This window comes from Caloenas nicobarica, chromosome 14 (genome assembly GCF_036013445.1).
Source record: "Caloenas nicobarica isolate bCalNic1 chromosome 14, bCalNic1.hap1, whole genome shotgun sequence".
In the NCBI taxonomy this organism is placed as follows: domain Eukaryota; kingdom Metazoa; phylum Chordata; class Aves; order Columbiformes; family Columbidae; genus Caloenas; species Caloenas nicobarica.
In genome coordinates, this window is record NC_088258.1 from 10,139,289 (window position 1) to 10,160,536 (window position 21,248).

General features: G+C 48.9%; 1 protein-coding gene across 2 annotated transcripts in view; it reads right to left on the minus strand.

The window, feature by feature from the left end:
- Positions 1-21,248, minus strand: part of RAB11FIP3 (RAB11 family interacting protein 3) — a 75,040-nt gene that overhangs the window by 37,576 nt on the left and 16,216 nt on the right. For both annotated transcript variants that reach the window (XM_065644878.1, XM_065644877.1), the window contains exons 2-3: positions 15,879-15,972; positions 491-582 (exon numbers count right to left, since the gene is read on the minus strand). In XM_065644878.1, coding sequence (XP_065500950.1) covers positions 491-582; positions 15,879-15,972 — 186 coding nt within the window. The remainder of the gene's footprint in view (positions 1-490; positions 583-15,878; positions 15,973-21,248) is intronic.

A 21,248-nucleotide genomic window follows, 5' to 3' on the forward strand; every position in this document is an offset into this window, starting at 1 on the left:
ACTTCTGCTCTGCCTTTTACTGGCCCAATAGCATCAAGTGCTAATGTCCGACTCCTCCACTGCGCCTCTCCGGTAGGCTCCTGGTTGGTACATCTCAAAATCAGGCTCAGGTTCTCCAAACTCAGAAACTCCAGCAACAAGACAAACACAAAAGCAGCAGGCACCCTACCTCCGTTGCTGGTGTTTCACCACAAAAAGGATTCCCCTCTTTCACCTAGGGCACCATGCTTCGGCACTTTGCATAGTAAGACAGCACTAGCTGAGGGTTTTTGCTTGAACATCAATTTTAACTTAAACAACACCAAATGCTTGGTGCAAATTCTCTGGGCCAGTCACCCATAGAGAATCCAAGGATTCATCTTTACTACATGTTGAGCATCCCTGAGCCCTATCACAGCAAATGTTCTTCTCCCCCAGCCAAACCCTCCATGCTCGAGTCTCACACTGCACACAGCTGACATTTGCAGGAGTTAACAGCGCTCATACTCACCTCAAACGTGACAAAGTCATCAAACTCATCAGGACAGGGTGGGGATTCCTCCTCAGGGGTGTATCCCATATCATACAACTGGCTGTCAGGATCTGCAGAGGAAAATAAAATTAAAAAAAATTAAAAAAAAAAAAAATCACCAAAAGGAAATGCGCACCCTCAAATGAAGAGAGACAGGACAGTAGAAGGACAAGAACTTCCTCTTGCACACACCGGTGCCTTCAGGTTTCAGAAAGGACCTCTGCTTCCAGGCATCCGACCACCACCGGGGCTGGAAGGCAGCTGGCAGAGGTGCTAAAGGCCCATTGCCGCTCCGATGGGGCTCACACCTGCATTCATCCCTACCCCGCCATGGTCTCCGTTCCTTTTCCTGGTTTCTTCCCTATCTCCGTTTCCTGCATCCTCTTAGTCTTCTCCCAGAAGGCTTTAATCCTGCTGTGGGCAGGGAATACGTTAGATCTATGTGTGACAGCCAACTACCATGGGAACCGCAGAGAGAGCAGCCTGCACTGAAGCTTTTATCATCTACTGCTCCTCCCGTGGCCAGCCACATCAGGAGCCATCCTCACAGTGGGACAGGAAAATAGGAGGTTTTCAAGGAGATTTCTTTAAAAAAAAAAAAAAAGGAAATACTACTCCTCCCACCCCCAAAACCCATCTGCAGCAGAGCAGATCGGCATTTCTCCAAGCCCTTCCACCGAGGAAGGGACCATAAATTCCCCATGGTCCCTCAAGCAACAGCTAATGCCTGATCCAGCACACGACCTAGATCACAGGCTGGAAACACCAAATCAAGATCAGATGCTGCAGTCCCAAAATAAATAGCAGGCTCAAACCCACATGCCTTGGAGCTGCAAGCATTGCAGCACTAGGTTTGTCTGATGTTGATAAACTTGGCCAGGCAGAGGGACTCGTTACGTCAACGCTCCTAGGAAAGCTCGGCAGCCACCTGGATTTGGAGAGGGATGGGCTCTCCTTTCACGGTTGCTGGAGGCTGATGAGAGCAGAGCTACAAAGTAGGGTCTGCGCCCTGCATCCTTCATGCTGGTGGCTTCCCAGCAGGTTGGCAGTGCAGCCAACAGCTCCCAGGCTCGAGTCCAGACCAAAGGGGCACGCAATGCTTTGCTGCAGCTGAGTGGTACAGCCACCCAGACGGGATTGTACGCAGCCTCCCTCAAAGGGCACATTCCCTATACAGCCACAGCCAGCACTCCTGCTTTGGGTCTATCTCCAGATATGAAGAAAGGCCATTTTTCATTAAGGGATCTGTACCTCTAGTACAAAGTCAAGGGATTAGCACACAGGACAGAGGAAGGAGTTGAGCTTGCAGCAACAGCCCTCCCACCCAAATACCCTCCTCAGTGCCTCTTTGAGGTAACTGTTAGATGCAAATGCAGCCAGGGCCCTAGGAGATACTGGAGCCACTGACCCAACAGGTACCAGCAGCCCACAGGGGTGGGAGAAACTGAGCACGTGGCACTGAGAAATGAGCCCTCCTCTAACCCAGGTCTAGGTCTTCCAAGGGTTAGACTGTAAATCAAAACCAGGAACAAGCCAAATTGCTTTTCCAGAACCCAGCACATGATACTGTGCTCTACAGTAAGCACATGGAAGGGTCATGGCTTCATGGGCTGAAAGGTGCCCTTGTTCACAATTTATGTCTCCAATATCCCCGCTGCTCTCCCCGCTCGCGGCACCAGCGCTGCTGCAAGCTGTGCTTCCAGCTGCCGGGCTCCTGCACGTAACCCTGAGCGAAGCAGCCAGATGTACGTGGAAATGCTGCTGCCCGAGCACACTGCTCAAGGCCAGGCAGCCTCAGGCCACCTCCTGCTATAAAGAATGTGTTTAGTACTGAGGTATCTTCAGACAGTGCTCTCCTTCTCCTCAAATGTTACCCTGTCCCCACCTGCTCAGCTCCACATGCGGGTCTGAGCCTGCAGTTGGGAGGAGTTTACCCAATAGTTTATCCTTGCCCATATTCCAAAATTTGTGAGCATCCTTGCTGACAGCAGGGAGGACTGAGGGGACAGGGGGAGTGAACTGCTTGCGGCAAAGCCATGGGATCACCTGAGAGTGGGTGTCACCAGGAGGACCCTTTGCCCACTTCTGGGAAAACCAAACAGTGCTCCTGACAGGCAACCCCCGTCACATAATTAAAACAGAGGGGACAGACAGCCATGTCTCTTGCCAACTACAGAGCACAGCATGTAGGCAATGGCCACCTCCAGAGAGGTGCCCATGATGTGCATGGGAGCCCCCCCAGAGCCAGATGAGCTCCCCAGGACACAGGCTGCAGGCACAGTGCCCTGGTCCTGTCCCAGCCTGAGCCCCGGTGACAGCTCCACACTCCGCAGCCTCCGAGCATGCCCCGGCACAGCACAAATGCTTCATCTACAGCGCATCTGCACCCCCGAACAGGCAGTGGCAGGACTCCAGCCAAAGAGCTGGGTGCTGGGCAGCTGCCAGTGCTTCCAGCTGCCTGATCTTGCACCTCTGCTGGGTACAGCCGGGCACCCCGGCCAGCCTCACCGGTGCCCACCCTGCAGGGCCATCTCCAGTGCTGCTGGTGGCACCCCGCAGCAGCCCTGGGAACCGCAGAGCACCCCCAAGGCAGCGGAGCCAGGCACAGGCTGCTTCCTTCTGCTTATTCCTGTATCATTTACTTTCCTCCCCCTCCAAGTAGACACACAAAAGCTTCCTGCTTTTCTACAGACACAGATAAAGATACTTATTCCGCTCGTTCCTTCCAAAGGGACTTGAAAAGGGAGGATTTACAGTCAAGCAAAAGCTTCCAGTTCCCTTCCGAAGCGGGGGTATAAAGCGTGGGCAGACAACACACAAACAGCTCCCCAACGTCAGCTGCCTCCTGGAGAGCTCTTGCCCGAACCAAGGGCTCCTGGAGCCTCCCCAGCCCTTCAGGTGTTTCTTGATGTAGGGGCAAACACGAAACTGTTTGCTCCATCTGTCTGCGGAGCACCCAGCCCAAAGAGGGGGTCTCTGTGCAGGCAGGGTTTATTTTTACAGCAAGCTCCACTGTAAAAAGCAAGGAAAGACCATTTGAGAGGTCACCTGCACCCTTCCTGATGGCATGGCCAGCAGAAGCCATGCCCAGAAGACAACACCCCGTGTTTCCACCACCCTGCGCTCCACGTCAGAGTGCAAAGACAAACACCACCACAAACAAAGGTTGACTTTTCTACTCGATTCATTACCTCCCCCTCCGAAAAAGCCATATGGTGCTTTGTGTATAGGGAGAGTTGCCATGGAGAGCTTGTCTGCAAAGTCTTCCAGCACAATAGGCTGCATTAAGCTTTCAAATTCCCGTCCAAAAGAGCCAAAAAAACCGCCCAAGAGACCTTTGCTGCTCAGCTGGTACTCCCCATGTGAGGAGCACCATCCTGCAGGTGCAGAAAGAGGAATGTGGTCGGAACAGGAGGGTTCTGCTCACTGTCCCCCTACTGCACCACGAACAGCACAGGAGGGTGGCCATGGGCCACCAGTTGTAGCACCACAGAACCCTGCTCCGGCCCCACACCGTGAGCACAAATTCCCTCTGCTCTCCCCCTTGGACCTCAAAGCCAAAGCCCAGCTGACGCACCACTCTCCTTCACACCTCCTTCTCCATGCCCCTTGCACCATAAGGCATTCGTTCATCTCTTACACTCATCCCTGATTGCACTTGACCTCTTTCCTTCCTTCTCTTCGAGAGCTGATGTGGTCAGCACACGTGGGATCACCTCTTTCCAACACTGCTCAAAAATCACAGCTTTTGCCCCAAGATGCAGATGTCATTAGGGACTGCTCTCTGTCCTCACACCTGAGTTCCCACAACCAGCTTTCTCCTGTGGTTTCAGCTCTATCCATCACTCCCACTGTTAGTCCCATTACATCCATGCACAGACAAAAATCTCAGAGCTAAAAAAAAAAAAAAAAAAAGACTCCAAGAGACTCTCCAGGGAGCCTTACTGTTCAGCAATCTTCCTGCAAAGAGACTATAAGCTATATGCTAGGTCTTTTTCCCAAATTAATTGCACTAATTTATTTGACTGGAATATGCGGGCAGGGTACCAGGCATCTGGATAAAGCTTCAGTTCAACTATCGCAGCAGTGCAGTTTTACCAGAGAAATGTGGCTGATGGAGAATTTACGGAAGTAATTGTAACCAGTAAAACCAGGCACGTGTACTATATCATCCAGTGAAACTATGGTAACTTGGGGGAAGAAAAAAAAAGTAAAAGGCAGATTAAGTCTCCTGTGAGGCATCTGCTGCATCCCTTTGACACCTTTTCCTGTCCCTGCCTTGCAGCTCCTGTTGCCCAGCATGTTCTCATTCAAAGCCCACTGCGATCACCACCTTCCAGGCTCACTGCACCAACCACACCCCTCGCTTGGGAGATGCAGATACGCCATCATACAAATTTTGCCATGAGTCCAGCACTGACCAGCCAGCCACAGCTCCTTCTTTTCCCCCAGGCATGGCATTTGATTTTCTGCTTTCCCCAGTGCTGCGCCATTTCTCGCTGGCTGATGCCTCTGCACTAAATCCTGTGCCTCCCTCTGAAGATGCCCTTATTCCTCCCAGCATTTCAAAGATTCACTGCCCAAATACTGCTGTGTACAGCTTCTGGTGAGGACCATCTCTGCCCAAACACACTCTCTCCCACTGATGAATCATTTGCTCGTGTCCTTTATGCAGCCCGCAAGCCAAGGACAACCTCCATCCAGTGTCCACTGAGCCTTCAGAGCCACTGGCAGCTCAGAAGAGCAGCAGTGCCAAGAGCAGCCATGCAGCCAGCCACACGGAAATTCCTCCTGGACGTACGGCGCACACACAGCCAGAGGACAAGCAGGACAAGTCCCAGGCTCTTCGCGGGGACGAACGCCTGCCGAGCCCCTGCAGATGCACCATCTCGTTGTGCCGACAGAACGATTGCTGTGCTTCAAAAGGGCTTGGACCTGCAATAGGAACCTGGGCTTTTCAAGAAACGCAACAGAGAGTAGAGCTACGGGAACAGAAGTCCCGGGGTACAGAAGGCTCTTGAAATAGATTCTAAAAACTGCTTTGAGAAGACAGGATTTCAGTGAAAAGGCACCTTGAGTCAAGAGCTGTGGGTATAGTAGTGACACCCCGGTCAGAAACAGAGCCAGTTTTATCAGCTTCATATAGGAATGACCTAGAAAAACAGAGCCTTTCACAAGTATTTAAGTCATCTGCCAACACACACTGTACGTACTGCTGCAAGCCACAGCGCCACAAACTCAAAGTGATTCAAACAGTATGGATTATGTGCAGTTAACAGACCTGAATTATTCAACACAAGAATAAGGCTAGGAACCTGCATGAACGGCACAAAACAAAACAGACCCTCAGAAAAGGTAAGATGAAGTTATAATCGGCTTAAGAGAGGACAACTGGTATAAACTGACCTCCCTTACTGGGCACACTGTTTGAAAATGAGGTGGCAAAAGACACACAGCAAGTACTAAAAAAATACAGGCATTTAGGAGGATCTTGCATTCAAAGCAGAGAAACAGTGGGGAAGCCACCGTCCAGTATTTCCAGAGGCAGCTCAGGGTCTTGTGCTTTCCCTGAAGCTCCAGCACCCATGTGGTGTTAGTCACTGCAGGATAAAGCCAGCACCAGTCCAACCATCCGGCCTTTTGCTTTCCAGGAGTACCTTTATAATCTGATGTTCACACACAAAGTGGTGGCACTGATCAGAGCTGGAAAGAGGAGCTTTCTGCTGTTTTCCCTCTAACTCAACCTGCTGGCTCCTCCAAAGATGAGACAATGGGCCAGGAGCACTTACTGAAGACTATAATTTTACAACCAAAAATTACACAAACAGAATAACAGAGCAGCAAGCTCAGGCTCCCAAGGAGGCAGTGTCAGAATTAAGGTTCCTTACACAACTCTCATCCAAGCCACTCTCAGCTAATTCGCTTCAGCAGTCCTGCATTTCCTGAATATTGTTACTCATGGATTGGTACTTATCGCATATTCCTTTTGATCCTCTTCATACAGTGCACGCCCTCAAGCTTTGTTTAGACATACCATCTAAAGACATAATAAAAAGAATTAACTTCAAGGTATCCAAGCACTTTGGAAGCATAAATCTAGCTGCCTTCACTTTACCTCGGGGACCAGGTGAGCATTGCTGCCTCCGCAGCAGCGATGGACCAAGGACAGGAAGCCACTGCTAATGCATGTGGGATTTGGTATTGAGTTTAACATATGAGTCCGTGGTTTTAATTCTCAGCAATTTGAGCCATCTTTTCGGTGTGTGCTAGTCATCAAGACCAGCTCAAATTCCTCCAGATTTGTGTCAGCCTGGAGCAAAGGCTCGCTGCTGGAGGTGTGGAAAACGAGGAGCAGGCTTGTGGCCACTGGCAAGTGGTTCAGAGCCACTTCATGATGTACCCACAGAAAAAAGGCCAAGAGACTGAGCCTCCAAAATAGCACAAGTTGCCCTGGCAAAGAGACCTGATGTCCGCCATCTCCTTCACTCTAGTTTCTACTTGCAATAACTTTATATTTCAAGAAACAAAGCTGGACTTCGCAGTCAACAGCTTTACTCCATTTTCTATGAAAAGCATGAGGCAGGACCTCTTGAAAGACTGCATGCAACTATGGAAAAAGACCATCCTAACTGAGCTTCCCCAAGTACACTGCAAAGGGTGACAGGAGTCCACTGCCATCCTGTGAATCCCTAATCAGTGAACTCAGCACTGGTCACCTCATTAGCAGGAGTCTTTCCAATCTGAAGGAAAAATAAGCTGCCCAGTGGCAAGACAGATTTACAGGAGCAGTCAAACTGTGTGCACTTGGAAAAGACCAAAAGGTCATCAAGGAGAAAGATGTCCAAGGGACACATGCACCAACCCAGGAGGAGACATTGCTTGGTACAAGTGAAACAGGCTCGAGATGGAACAAGCTATGGCCAGTCACAGCACCAGGGAAAGGTTTCTTGTGAGGCAGGGGATGCCCACCAGAGCCAGCCCGCCTGCTGCGCACCCATCACAGCCCAACCCAGCAGCTCTGCAACTGGCACCAATTTCCCAGCAAAGCCACATCACACGCAGCCCCTCCTGTCTAAGAGCGAGACCAGGAAACACTCAGAAGAAACAAGCTTTTGCCACATCAACCTGTCAAGGTGTCACATGGGAACACTCACTGCACAGTCACAAGCCTCCAGGCCATGAGAGCTGAGCAGGGTTCATCGGAGGAGTAAAAGCCATAGGTGAGTAATTATCCCTTCATTAGTAACACCAGATTGACTGGATTCCTAACGAGAAATGGTCTGACAGATCTGGCTTGCCTGCTGGTGCAGAGGCAGGAGCACAGGCTACTTCACTTTCCTTTACCTAAGCTCGGGAAGCCAACCCTACCTGATCTCTGGCCAGATATTTCTGGTGACAACGAGGAGACATTCCCCAGCTTCCCGGGTTAAGCAGAGCATTAATAAACGCCCATTCCGGAGCCAACATTCAAACCTGAGAAATCAAAACAGGCAGGACCGAAACCACCACCACCCATCTGGAGCCACCAGCCCAGCCCAACCTCCTCCCACGCACTCCCCAAACCGCAGGCCAGCCCAGTCTCCCAAAAGTATTAATAGCAGCAGATGTGGAACAGAACAGCATTCTCCCAACAGAGAAAATAACACATACGATGGAGAAACACTGAGACAGCAGATGGATGATGAGAAATGTCTATTTTCTAACAGAAGTTACCTTTGTTTATTTTTCAGTTATCATCATCTCTGTACAAGAGAGTGCACTAAAAATTGCTCCTAGGCTCTAATAAAACACTGCTCTCTATTTTTATACTGACCATGTCCCCAAAAAAACCAGGTAGTCCCTGCAGTGCTTTTTCTTCTCTCTGGACAGAGAAATTAGGTTTTTTTGACTGCCAAATTTAGGCCTTTAATTTGCAATTTAAACTCACTCTAGCTTGCCTTTATCAGGCTTAGGTTATGGTCTGAGGCCCTAAGCAGCCACCACAAGTTGTCCTTCATGAGGACACAGGGAAGTCCCTGGCCAGCCCTTCCACTCTAATTTGCTATGATTTGCAAGAAATCTGGTTATGCAGTAACACTTTCCCCTCACAAGGAACGGTGTGCAAATAGTGATGCTGTGGGCAGATAATCCCAGGCCAGCTGCTCACCATGGTGAGCGATGGGCAGCTTTGCAGTGCTATGGACTAGATTTCCCTTGGACTGCGTGTGGGTTTTGGATCTGCAGCCTCTTACACTCTGTGACAGTGACCGGACATAGCAGGATTTCTCTGGTGTATACCTCAAAATAATCATAAAGAAAGAATTCTCAAAATAGTGAGGATACCCGTGCCAATCTCCCGTTCCCTGGGGCTCTTGAGCCTTAGCGGCAGTTTTATGGCAGCACGTTGGAGTAATTCCCCGCCGTTCTCATCCCAGAGCTGCGAGGAGGCCCATGGACACAGCTTCTCCAACACTTCTGCGTGCCTCCCGAAAGTAGGTCAATGCAGCATGTCATCTGCCAGGCTGTTTTTGGGAAGACGTGCTCCCTGCTCAGGCATGGCGCACGCCGAGCGGGCCAGCCACGTCCCTGATGTAACCCTGCACCCAGCTGCCAAGTTACAAAAATGAATAAAACTGTTTGCGTAAATTAGAAGAGAAATGAAAACCACAAAAAGCCGTGGGGAGCCAGAAGTGCCCCCCCCTCCCCGCATCTCCATTCAAGTCCTTTCCATAGCATATTATAGCAGAAATAAATAGTGACTTAAAAGAGCTTGCGGGTGATGTGGGCTCTGTGGTTCTGCTCACGGCTGCTCCAGAGCTTGGCGGCTGAGAAGCATCTCCCCAGCCACTGCTCCTACTTTGAAGGGGAACAAGCAGCTACTCCCGTTCATCCAAATCTTCCTGCTTACGCTAATGCAGGGAAAGTTTGCAGTCGGAGTTAGCCTTGCTGAATCCTGGCAGCTGCACAGCTGGAGATAAACAGTTTTGCGGGTGGTGGGTTTGTTCCTGGTTTTGCTTTTAAGTAGTAAATATCCCTCCTCCCAGTTGAGCCAGTTTGGAGTCATCCTTTCCAGTGTGAAAGTATTCCAAAGTGGAGGATGAGCGTGAGCATCGGGAGTGCCATGCGCTGACCTCCCACCTCTCCGCTGCTCTCCCGGAGGAACCAGAGCTGCTCCCTGCCCCACACCAGCTGCAGGTGAGCCAAGGAGCATCCTCACCCTCCAGCCACACAGCCTGCAGTTCGCTCCGCAGCAGTACAGGCCGTTTCGACAACAGGGCACCACCAAAGCAGCTCGCCCTCATCATTGACTAGCGCTTATGCTCCTAATTCCTCATCCTCTGTGAGCAGGGAGAGTTACACAGAGTCAGACAGCCCTCATATTTTCATGGGCTGGCCCAGCAGTTTCTAAGACAAGGGTGTTTAAGCACCACTATTTCAAGGCGAAGAGAAAGGAAGAAGAAAAAAAAAAGAAAAAAAAAATCAACCACCAAGTTCAGTACTTCCAAGAACAGCCTGGCTGCTTCTGTCCCAAGCAGAAGGGGTCACAGATGACGAGCACGTGGACTCCAAACTTCATAAGTGCAGTAATAGTGCTACAAGCATCCCTCTGCACTATAGAGATGAGGAGAACTCTGATCTACAAAGAACAGCACTACAAAGAACAGCGGGGGATTTTCTTTTTTCAAGTATACATATAAATTTTAAAGTGACATGCAAGTCTTCACTCCTTTCATTATCACAACAAGCAGTACATATAGTACATTCATATATATATATATATATATGCCAGAGCAGAGCAAGATATAATGCAAAAAAATGCAGAAGACATAATCAGAGCAATTTTGATTTTATTCTTGCACATGAATCAGTCTTGATTTCCCATTCATGGTAGTCCCGTTCCCTGAACAACAGCTGTACACAAAGAGGCATCTGTCCTACCTTCAGCCATCAAATGAGCTGTCTCCCTAATGTGCGATGGTGTAGCCAGGGTTAGGAACAGGCAAGAGCAATGGGAAAGTCTTCACTGCAGCAATGCCGCATGAATAAAGAGATCAGCAGATCTGATGAGAACATAGGAATAGCTCATACCCGTGCCAGATACTCACCGAGTTTAGTCAAACGAGCACACAAGCTCTCCTTCCATCTGCTAAGCTTCAGCAAAGCCTTTCCTTTTAAAAAGCAAAAGCCTTGAATATTAAATTGGGCCTGGGTACCCCCACTGAGAAAGTGTGCTTAGATGTCAGCAGTAGCCTGTTGCAAATATTGCCATATTTCCAGCATCAATCTGGAAGAGAGACTGCTGAAGATGCACACAAACACAGCCTCAGAAATAATTACTGGACTGGGAGAGTATAAGGGAATGTTAGCTTTGGCTTCTGGAATTATCCCTGTGCAAGGAAAGCTTTCATTTCACGTAGCAAAAGCTATCTGCAGTGCAGATCCTACAGAGCGAGGGCAGAAAAAAAGCTACACACAAAACAAACAGTGGTTTACGTTACCAGACGGAGCCAGATATCCAATACACTCTGCACCTTCAAATGCTCTGCAGAGCCACAGCAGATCCATGTCACCAGGGCAGCAGCCAGCCTGGCTCTCCACAAGCTAATTCAGAGCCACCGCGTGTTATGTAGCAACTCACATAAGCACTAAGTGGCTCGAGGCACCCAGAGACGTCATCTGAGCACATTCTGACCCAGAGACTCTCCAAGATGCTGGCAGTGCAGCCGCAGGAGCGGGGACCATTGCTGTCCTGCTTGCAGCAGTGCTGCACGTGGGGCGAGCAACGTGGGGGTAATGGCTCAGATCTGGGTTTGAGAACCGATGTGCAGTTCTCTCTTGGCTGTAAGCTTTTAAGATGTCAATGTTCACAGCCTTCATCTAGCAGGAGGGCTGGATATGTGATTTACTTTCAGGAAATTCCCAAATTAGCATTCAGCTACCAGGAGCACACCAACCATTTCAGAACATGAATGCCAGTTGCAGCAACTGTAGCCTCTGGTCTGAGGATCCCATCACAATCCTCCCAGGGCTGCCCTCAGGAACCGAGTGACACAGCCCCACAAAGACTGGCCGACTCGAGTTCACGCTGTTGCCGGTTCCAATTAGCAATGGCACGGTGCTTTTACAGAGGCTCTTTTGCAGCAGCCGGCCCGTGCGCTGCCAAAGCCCAGACCACCAGCCAGCCCTTTATGTGCTGTTCAACACCCTGCCCTGCACCCACCCCAGCTTGCCTGGCTCCGCAGCTCCCTGCTTTTCCCTTCAGCTGTCATTTGGAAACCCATCAAATGCTTTTGCTGAGCTGAACACACTCCTCCTGCTGAACGCCTCTTGTTCAGCCCCACCAGGGTATCTCCACTGAGCTCAGCTCCTTCGTTTGGCACAGCAGCCAACTCCTGACCCAGCGGCCCCCTGAAGCCTGCATTGCCAGCGTCTCCCCCCGTCCTGTCCCCCCGGCTCCTGCCAGCAGCTCGCCGTCCCTGCAAACAGGAGCTCGGTTATAGATTCCAGGTTTGGGTGTTGGCTCTGGAGTTGTATTTTCCATCTTCCCACATCCAAAGAGCTTTTAGTTGAAGCATTTAAAAAAAAAAAAAAAACTATTTCCATCCTCAGGCTCTCCCCTGAACTCGTGAACACATCTGTTTCTCAGTGGATGCACTGTCTGCTCTCAACGCACAGGGGCCCCTTTGTTCAGGGATCAGAAGCCAAGGCAAAGGGACAGACAAGGCCACGAGCTCCAGGAATGCACCTTGCCCTGCCTGACGCTGCTGGTATTTGAACCGACTTCAACAGCATTCCCCTGCATGCAGGTGGGTACCTGCAGAGACCCCACTCCTAATGGGCTTTTTTTTTTTTTTGGAAGACAGATGTTACAGATGTTCAGAGCATGTGTGAGTTACACAACTCGTTCATTGCTGCTTTTGAGTTCGAGTAAAAGCTTTGTTCTGCTACAAATAGGAGATGTTAAATATGTCCTATTGGATGCTGAGAGGCCTGTAGAACAACTGTCTGAAGCTTAAAAGGTTTTTAAATATCCTGACAAAGAAAGGAATCTGCTTGTGAGCACAAGCCCTGTTGTTTGTTTGCATCCAGCTGTGGCTGATCCTACCCAGATTTCATGTTTGCCAACTAACTCCCCCTCCAGCAGTTCCTGCATCCAACACGCAGCAGACCAGAGTTGCTCTTCGGTCCAGGCACCTTGGCTTCAAATTATAGACACCTTCTTACTACCCTCTATCCCACATTCAGCTCCTTGACATACAAATAGACAGAGATCACACTCCTGGTTTAAGTTTTCTAAGTGGCTTGCACGCAGTCCCTCAGACCTGTTTCTTCCAGAGAAGATCCCTCCTGAGCTGTAGCTCCTAAGCACGATGAACGCAGCAGCCATGCTGGCTCCCCATTTCTTTTCCCCGCAGGATGACTAGAAAGATGTCCCGTTGGATCTCACTGATGGCAGCCAAGTGCACCAGCTTTTCCTCTGGCTGTAGATTCCCCAGGCATTACAGACTATCTGGCTTCTTTAAGCACACTCTATAACATACTCCGCTCCTTCAAATCAGTATTATTACTGCCTCCACTACATTATCAGCTAAAATTTCACTTTTCAGAGTTATTTATCATCCCTGACTCGTTGCCAATGTTTGATCCGCAGTTTCCCCCTCTGCTTTGCTATTTACATGTTGCGGGACTGGCCAGTCATCCAGGCACCATTCACACAAACTTTAAAAACAGGCAAACCGTGCACTTCAGGGAGCAGGGGGAGGACAAGGGTGACCCAGCAGCCGCACCACCCCACAAGCAAGAACAGCTGGGACGCAGCAGGGTGCGAGGAGCCAAGTCTTTCCCAGCAGTGCCTCTGAGCCTGCCTCCCTGTGCCCAAAGCCAGGCACTACCCTCAGGTCCCCACGCCAGCCTGCTCCCGACAAATGCTTGGAGCTGGGCCTGAGAGCTGAGCCCAAGCACCCAAGAGCTGTGGGCTCACCAGCTCTTGCAGACTCCAGCACCCAACACAGCACTCTAATGGCAGTCACAAACACATGCAGCACACACAGACAGATAGATATATATACATGCACACACGAGGACCACATTTTCCTATTAAGTCTTCTCTTTGGGAAGGGTAGAAGGCAGCCACAACAGGCTAAAGACTCACTGAAGTCTCAAATACAGTTTCTGCAGCATGCAAGTCATTCTACTTTTTTCCTCTCCCAGGATTAACATTACCTGGCCAGACAGAAGATTACAGCAGCAGGGAGATCAGAATTGTTGTGTGGCAGCAGAGCGGTGGCATTGTGGCTTTCAGTGCTGAGTGGTTAAGTGGTGCTTTGCTCTGCACTGAAGGCGAGTTCGAGGAGCCCTAGATCAGCATGTTCCTCAGCTAGCAGGAATGTACCCCAAACAGCTGGCACAGGTATAGGACCGAGGAGTTTAGTATCCTCCCTGGATGAAAAGGCCAACTCAACACGAAAGCAGCTGTAAGAAAAGCAGCTGACTATGCAAGTTCTGCTAGTTTTGTAACTGCACCTTCAATTTGCCAAGATAGACCATAAGAGCTCAAGTAAAGTCACAGCTATTCTATGGAGAGTCTCCAAGAGAGGGGGGAGAGGAAAGGGAAAGAAAAGCGGAGCATATTCAGAAATAAACTCTTCCCTACATCAAACAGCCACTGCAAGGTACAAGCTTACATCAGGTCTCACTTCAGTGACTGACCAAGGGATTACAGAGTATGGGGAAGTGCAACAGAATGATCTCTGGCTAAAAGTAGACCCACCTAATTAAAAAAACCTTGTTAAAAGGGACACCCGGCAGCAAGCACAAGCTCTTCATTCTTTCCAAAGGGATGATCAATATTGATTGTCTCAACAGCAGCAGCAAATCCTCAAGATCACTTCAACGTGAGCAACTGCTCAGCTGGTAAGACTCAGAGAAATGCCCTCTGTGTCCTTCCCTGGGTTTCTTTTATAACTGTTTAATGCCATGCAATGTTAAAGAGCTCTGCCTTTCCTAACCACTGTAGTAAATACATATTCTCTTTCAGGTTTAATAAATAGGGATCCTAAAAGCTTTATCCAGATCTGCTTTTTCTATTCAATTAATATAACACAATACCAGAGCAATGAATTATTGAAGAGAAATATAAGCCAGAGCTTTCACAAACACGCTCTACTCCAATAGCAATTTATTACAAATTAATAGCACACTGCATTTCCTCCTGCATCATGAGAACTGGGAATCAGCTGCATCGTCAAGCTACACCAGCCACGAAAACTTCAGAGCTGCCATAAAACACCACAATCCTGAGCACAAAGAAGCTGGGGAGTGGGAGGGAGGAGCAGGAGAGATGGACAACTGACAGAAAAACACAAGTCACTTCTCCTAGGAGGGTTTTCTACTCAGGAAACAACACGGTTTGTACAGGAATAGTCAATTAGTCTGTCCACACCTTTGCTTGTCTCGGTGCTCAGAAACACACTCAGTGTGCAGGTCCTGACAACATGCTGCAGGTTCATTGCTGCATGAAAGCAACGCTGAAGTTTAAGACAAGCACTACTGTAAAGAGAACTGATTAACGTGTAAGTGTGATAATTCATATTTTCACATTTAAAATTACATCTGCTCAGCATGAGGCTTCCAGTATTTTTCACACCCCATCCTTAACAACAAGCTTGCCCCAAAAGGACCCTCTAACCCTCATATTAGAGATGAATTCCAAATTGAAAAACTCAGCAAAAGAGTTCAAATGCCAACCAGCCAGAAAGATACTTCACATTTCACCAAGATACTGCTCTGGAAGCACTTGCAACAAGCCCATCAAGAGCAACACAGGGATTGTCACAGGCCTGCTTTGGGAACCTGTTTAAAGATTCCCTACCAGTCAGTGAGTTTAAAGCTCTTGTTTAATGTGCTTCTTGCTAGAAATCATCTGGGCATGCTGGTCCTCCAAAGAGTTTGAGTAAGGGTAAACACGCTAGTGCCCAAGTGTTCGGAAGATGTTACCGTCTGTAGCAGACAGACAGACATCTCCAGCAGTGTGTCAGCCAAGAGTTGCTCATCTGTCAGAGTCGCAAACCCCCACAAAACCACAGGCGAAAGCAGACACCAAGACAGAAGGGATTTTCGCTCAATGGCTTTTCTGTTTCCAATATACGTTTAAGAAGGAACTTTCCTAATAAACAGGAAAACATTACGACCACCACAACTGCTGTAGCACCTTTTTCAATTCTATTATTAAATGCACCCAACCTCTCCCCCTTGCCCTCCACCCAACACAGAGTAGTGACTTCCAGAAAACCTAATCCAGTTTGTTTTCATCAAGTGACTTCTCAGCTCGGTTAACCCCCGTGGCATTACATTTGGTGTCTTCCTGTCCTCACAGAAGCAAACTCACCTCCATTTTTGATAGCTCTGATGCCTCGATGGAAGTCTTCGAAACTGATGACTCCAAGTCCGCTCGGATCGAGGTACTTTGTTAGGTCCTTTACCTGCAACCACAAAAGCAGAGTTACCCATAGAGTCCTTCAGGGAAGCAGCATCTTCCATCAGAGAAACACCTAGTAACAACTTTTTCCTCCTTACAAGAAAAAGATTTGAGCTCGTAACGTTGAATTTCTTAAACTGACACCATACTGCAGCCATTCTGTGTGAAGGGAACATAAATCATCAGTACAGAAGGGTTAATTAGCACTTGGCTGGTGCTGAGACTATTGCTTAGTTTTGAAACATAGGTTAAGGCAGTATTTCTTGCAACCTGGTCCTTCTCTGCCAGGGATTTGTTTATTTTTATGCTTTTTAAAGAGGTCCTATCTTAATTGGGAAAACTCAGTAATAGGCTGCCCAGTAGGAGGGCCCAATTAAGAGGATTCAGTGATAATGAACTGTTCCACGTTACAAATTGAGGCCATGCAATTGAAACATTTTCACAATTAGACAATGCCCAAGGGGGAAGGAATCACGTCAGCTGGCGAGGATTAGAACGCGGGTGCTGGCACAGGCACACACATGGAACAAGGGACTCTTGCGAGACCTGGTGAGATTCATCTGGGCACTTCAAGCAGAACAGGCTACAGGTTGAAGGCAAAACCAAAGTCATTCCTCTGGGTCCAAATAAAACCTTCTAAAAGGTGCATTTGGTTTCTTCCTTCCAGGATGCCGCAAGCCTGCCTTTCAGAAAACCCTTTATACCACTGATGCTTCTCAAGCTAAGCCAATCAGACATTTTTTCTCCTTTAAAAAAAAAGGCAGACCCTCATTTTAAGAGATACTGAGGCACGTTCATATATTTTAGAGCCACATCCTTCAGCTCAGAAACAAGCCCAGGAGGAAGCAGGGTGTAGGAGATGAAAGAGGGAGTTGTACAATCAGCTCGTACCCAAAGGCTGCCCCTGCCCTGCCAAACACATGGACCTCTCCTCCTCCTCCTCAGCTGAAACACAGGAGGAAGGCTTCAGGCACTCTGCAGTGCTGCATTTGTTCAGCTCTCATGAGCACAACCAGTTGGCTTTTGACTCACTCGGGCAATCTCCTGGTTTTGGTTTGTTGTTGGGGAAAAAGATGGTGACTCACCAAAGCTCTCCTCCCAGGGAAGGAAACCTTGCATCTCAGAGGAGACTTATCTAAGGGCGCAGAGGACGACCGAGCCCGGCCGTGGTGCTCAGAGCTGCCCAGCTCATCATCAGCAGTGGAACTGGTTTGCTGGCTTTCCGTTTTGTTTTTCTTAAACCCAGGTCTGCGTTTATACACGAAAATCACATCTGCAACAGGCTCAGAGCTGTTCACCTGTGTGTCCACCTGGGAGGCAGGACAAGGCTTTGCTCGGGGCATCCCACCTCCCCGCAGCAGCCGTCACCACAGGGCTGAGACCATAAAAATCCCTCGGCTGTGCCTCTCTGAGGCCACCACGAGAGAAACCCCAAGCCCAGCATGGCCCGGGCTTGCCTGCCTGCCAGTTTATCTTCTCTCCACTCACGATAGTATAACGCAAGCATCTTTTCCATTCTTCTGGGGAACTTCTTCAGTAGACAGATAACAAAACTGCTGAACTCACATGGCACACATTGACTTGGACAAGTCAGGCTTCTCGTCTGCTAAACAAAGGTATTTCAGACTAATAAAAACAACTCTCAGGAATGTGTCAGTTCCAGTTAACGCATCTGGCAGCTTCCTTGAGTTCAAAAGCTGTAGCTTAATTTGTTATCTGTGTATATAGATAACAGAAATGCAAGTGACATTTAATCACACTTGATAAGCCTATAAGTGATTATCATGACGCACTCTGAAGCACAGTTTCTGCGAAGATCCAGCCACATTGTGACACACAGGACACGCGGGCTGGGCCGCTCACCGCGCTGCTGCAGCACCAGCGGCTTCCAGCCCTCGTGCCTTCAAAAGAGACAGAGCAGCTGGGCAAGTGCTTTGCTTATGCAAAAGAGCCACCTATGTATTTAAATTAAGCTGCGAGCAGGGGGAAATGAGTGGAAATGCTTCTTAAAACTTCACAACCCTGACATTACAGATGCAAACAAACAAAAGCCACACAACTGATGAAGCTCAAGCCCATGGTCTGTGCTGATCCATATGTGTCTGTATTTGCTGAGCAGGCTTAAAAGGAACTCTGATCATTAAATCATTGATCGGGACAACGCTCCCATCACCATTGACACTCAGCAGAGCTCACCGCACACAGAGGACAAGAACATCAGCAGTGCCTGCCCAGCCCCCCCAGCCCCATGGAGAGCAGCAGCTTGTCCTGCAGCAGCACCCAGCATCTCCCAGCACCCACAGTGACACAGCCAGAGATGCTGTGGGGACATCCCTGCCCTGGCCCTTTAGTGGCCACAAGTCTCTGAACTTGCTTCCACCAACTCTGGGGCTGCAAGCTCCTGAAGCTCACTCCCTGCTCTGTACAAAAACACCACCTTTTAACTCTTCTTCCCCTACTTATTTTTGCTATTTCATCAACTGCCTCCCAGTTCTACCACCAAAAGATGTGGTGAGGTGCAAGTATGATCCCCCTGGACCATGCTCTCCTCTCTTCCCCTTGCAAGGTAGCTGCTCCAGCCTCTTGGCCATTTTTCCTGTTCCCTCTCCAGCCCCCCCATCCTTTTTCAAGATGGAAGGCCAGAACCGCACACACTATTCAAGACAGGGTACATCAAGATGTTGAACGGTGCCAAACAGAGGTCCTGGGCGTTATTCCGACAGTCCCCTCCCAAAGCCCGCCATCCTGTTCACACGTGAACCGTCACAGCACTGAGCCACCTGCATCAGGAATGGCCAACGACAGCTCCCCCATCTCACTCCCGGGTTCTAACTGCCAGTTTTCTCCATTTCTTCATTCTGATTACTAGGCTAAAAACCCTACCTTATTAGGACACTTGGAAAAAACCCCAAGAATTATGGCCCAAACTGGTTTAGATTAGCAAATCTTAGCACTTCTGAAGGCACAGATTTGTTGCTTTTAGCTGAAGACTAATCTGCAAGAATAGTTAATGCCACGCTCCTATTTGCACAAAAGCAAAAGTTAACACTCTCCCAAACTGCAATGTTAAGCTAAACAGCAGATATAAGCCACAGTCACAGGGAGGTACCTTCTTTGGGCCAGAAATAAATATTGAAAATAGAGGTTTTACTTAATGTATTTGTAGCTGGTTATACATTCATCCCAAAGAAGAAAGAGCAGCTACAAATGCAGAGCATTAAAGAGTCAACGACGATGACGTGGTTTAAATCCTGATGGAAAGTCAGAGGTTTAAACTGCTGTAAGTCAATCTACCTTAAGCTGAACACAAACACAAGCCCGCAGAAGCAGAACCAGTGGTGAGAACTGCCAAAGGGTCCCTGCTCACCCATGTGCCAGGGACAAGGCACAGTCCAGACCAAAGTGGGAATGAGCTCCTGGCACGAGTCCGTTGGGCTTTCTGCTGGTTAGGGACATGGAGAGGGAAGCAGGTTGGGGAGGACGAGGGAGATCATCTGGCATCTCAGCACCAAGGCAAGAACTGCTCATTGAACTGACCACACTACCACATTGCCTTCTGTATTAAAGAGCTCTGCATGCAGGCAGGGCATTTCACCTTCCAAAACCAACAAGATTTGCTGCAAACCAACGTCCATCTCCAACAGCCTGCTTCAAGCATGTACGCCAGCACCATGCTGTACCACTGCGCCAGCTGTTAGCAGCTTCCCCATAACGCAGAGCACAAAAAGAGCTTCCTTGCTTCAATGCAGTGAAATCAGTTCAGTAAGGGATTTCGAGCCTCAGCTAAGCCAATGGTGACAACTCCAAATTCAAATTAACACAAGGGCTTGGCAGCCACACAATAGAAGTTTCCCAGGGAGGTGAGGGATTCCCCAGCTGTGAGTGGCCTTGTTAAGCAGGCTGGAGGAAAAGGAAATGGAAGCTCCAGGCCTTTTATCTTTACCTTATTGATGCTCTATGTCTCTACCGCTTAGCAGATGGATTCAGCAGAACAAAATATCCACTGCGCTTGTTTTAAGCACTGAACTCTGAAGGATGGGAGGGCTGTGCTAGCCAGCTGACACCCTCCTTGTAAACCCTGAGCTTGCCAGTTTTCCTTCATACTCTGGCAAAGACCAGGGCTGAATCTGCTTCCAAAAAGAAATTCTTTTGCGGATTTCCAGTAGCCACAGCAGTCCGCAAGGAAGAGACAGTGGAGCTCATCTCCTGCGGTCATATGGGATCTCACATGGCCACAACCAGGGCCACGTCTTGTCCTCCACACCACATAAGCCAGTTGTTTGATGATGAAAGTAATAAAGCAGCATTTCAATACTGCTTTACTCTACACAGACTCTGGAAGCAAATCGAAAGGAGACAAAGCAGAATCAATACTGATGTATCCCTGCTACAATATTCCCAAATACTCAAGGCAGGCCAGCAAGCAGGCTGCAGGTCCCACCATGAACTTGTGCACCTGCAGTCTCACACATGCTGCGATAAGCAAAGACAGATGCTTTTGTCTTGAAGTCACTCCCTCCTTTCCTTGGAAAGGATTCGACGTGTGGTCTCAGTCTTCTGAGTAATAAGACAAGTGCCAAGGTAAGTCATGGGAAACTGACTGATGGTGAAGGTCTGGTCTGCTTAATAGATGACTTCTAGTCCCAGGTGCCCAAAGGGATAAACAACATAGAATACGTGCAAAAAGAACCTACAGAGCTGTTAGACACCAAGAGACCTGTCCAGAGAATAAACAAGCCAGAGACTTACTAAGAGTCTGGTTGAACTGGGTGCCTGGCTTGGCATGTTTTGGCCACTTGAGCAATCAATGGAGACAGACCAGCCCATCCAGCAAAAAGTCCATAAAACCAGTAAGCCCAGTCCAGATTCTGACTAGGTAACACAGCATGCTTATTGCTGGCTGGGACTCTATTCTAGTCCCAAACATCAGATGAACTGTTAACACAACCACTATAGGAAGACCTTCACCAGGGAACTCATTGCCATTCTTTGACCTGATGGCAGCAGCCAGCGTTGACTGGAGACTGTTGCAAAAAGCAGCAGCTACCTGCAGGCAGTTCAACACACATTTGCATTTCACTTATTAAAACTTATTTCTAGAGAGAGGCAGAGGTTCAGCCTAAAAAATGAGCACTGAGGCACTCATACCAGAGCTTTGAAAGCAGCTGCTCAGCAAGAAGGTGGGTTGGGTGCCCCCACCTCAGGCAGGCATTCCAGCAAGGAGATTGTGGTGGGCAGAGAAAATACCTGGTTAACATGAACATCCTGACTGGATCCGGT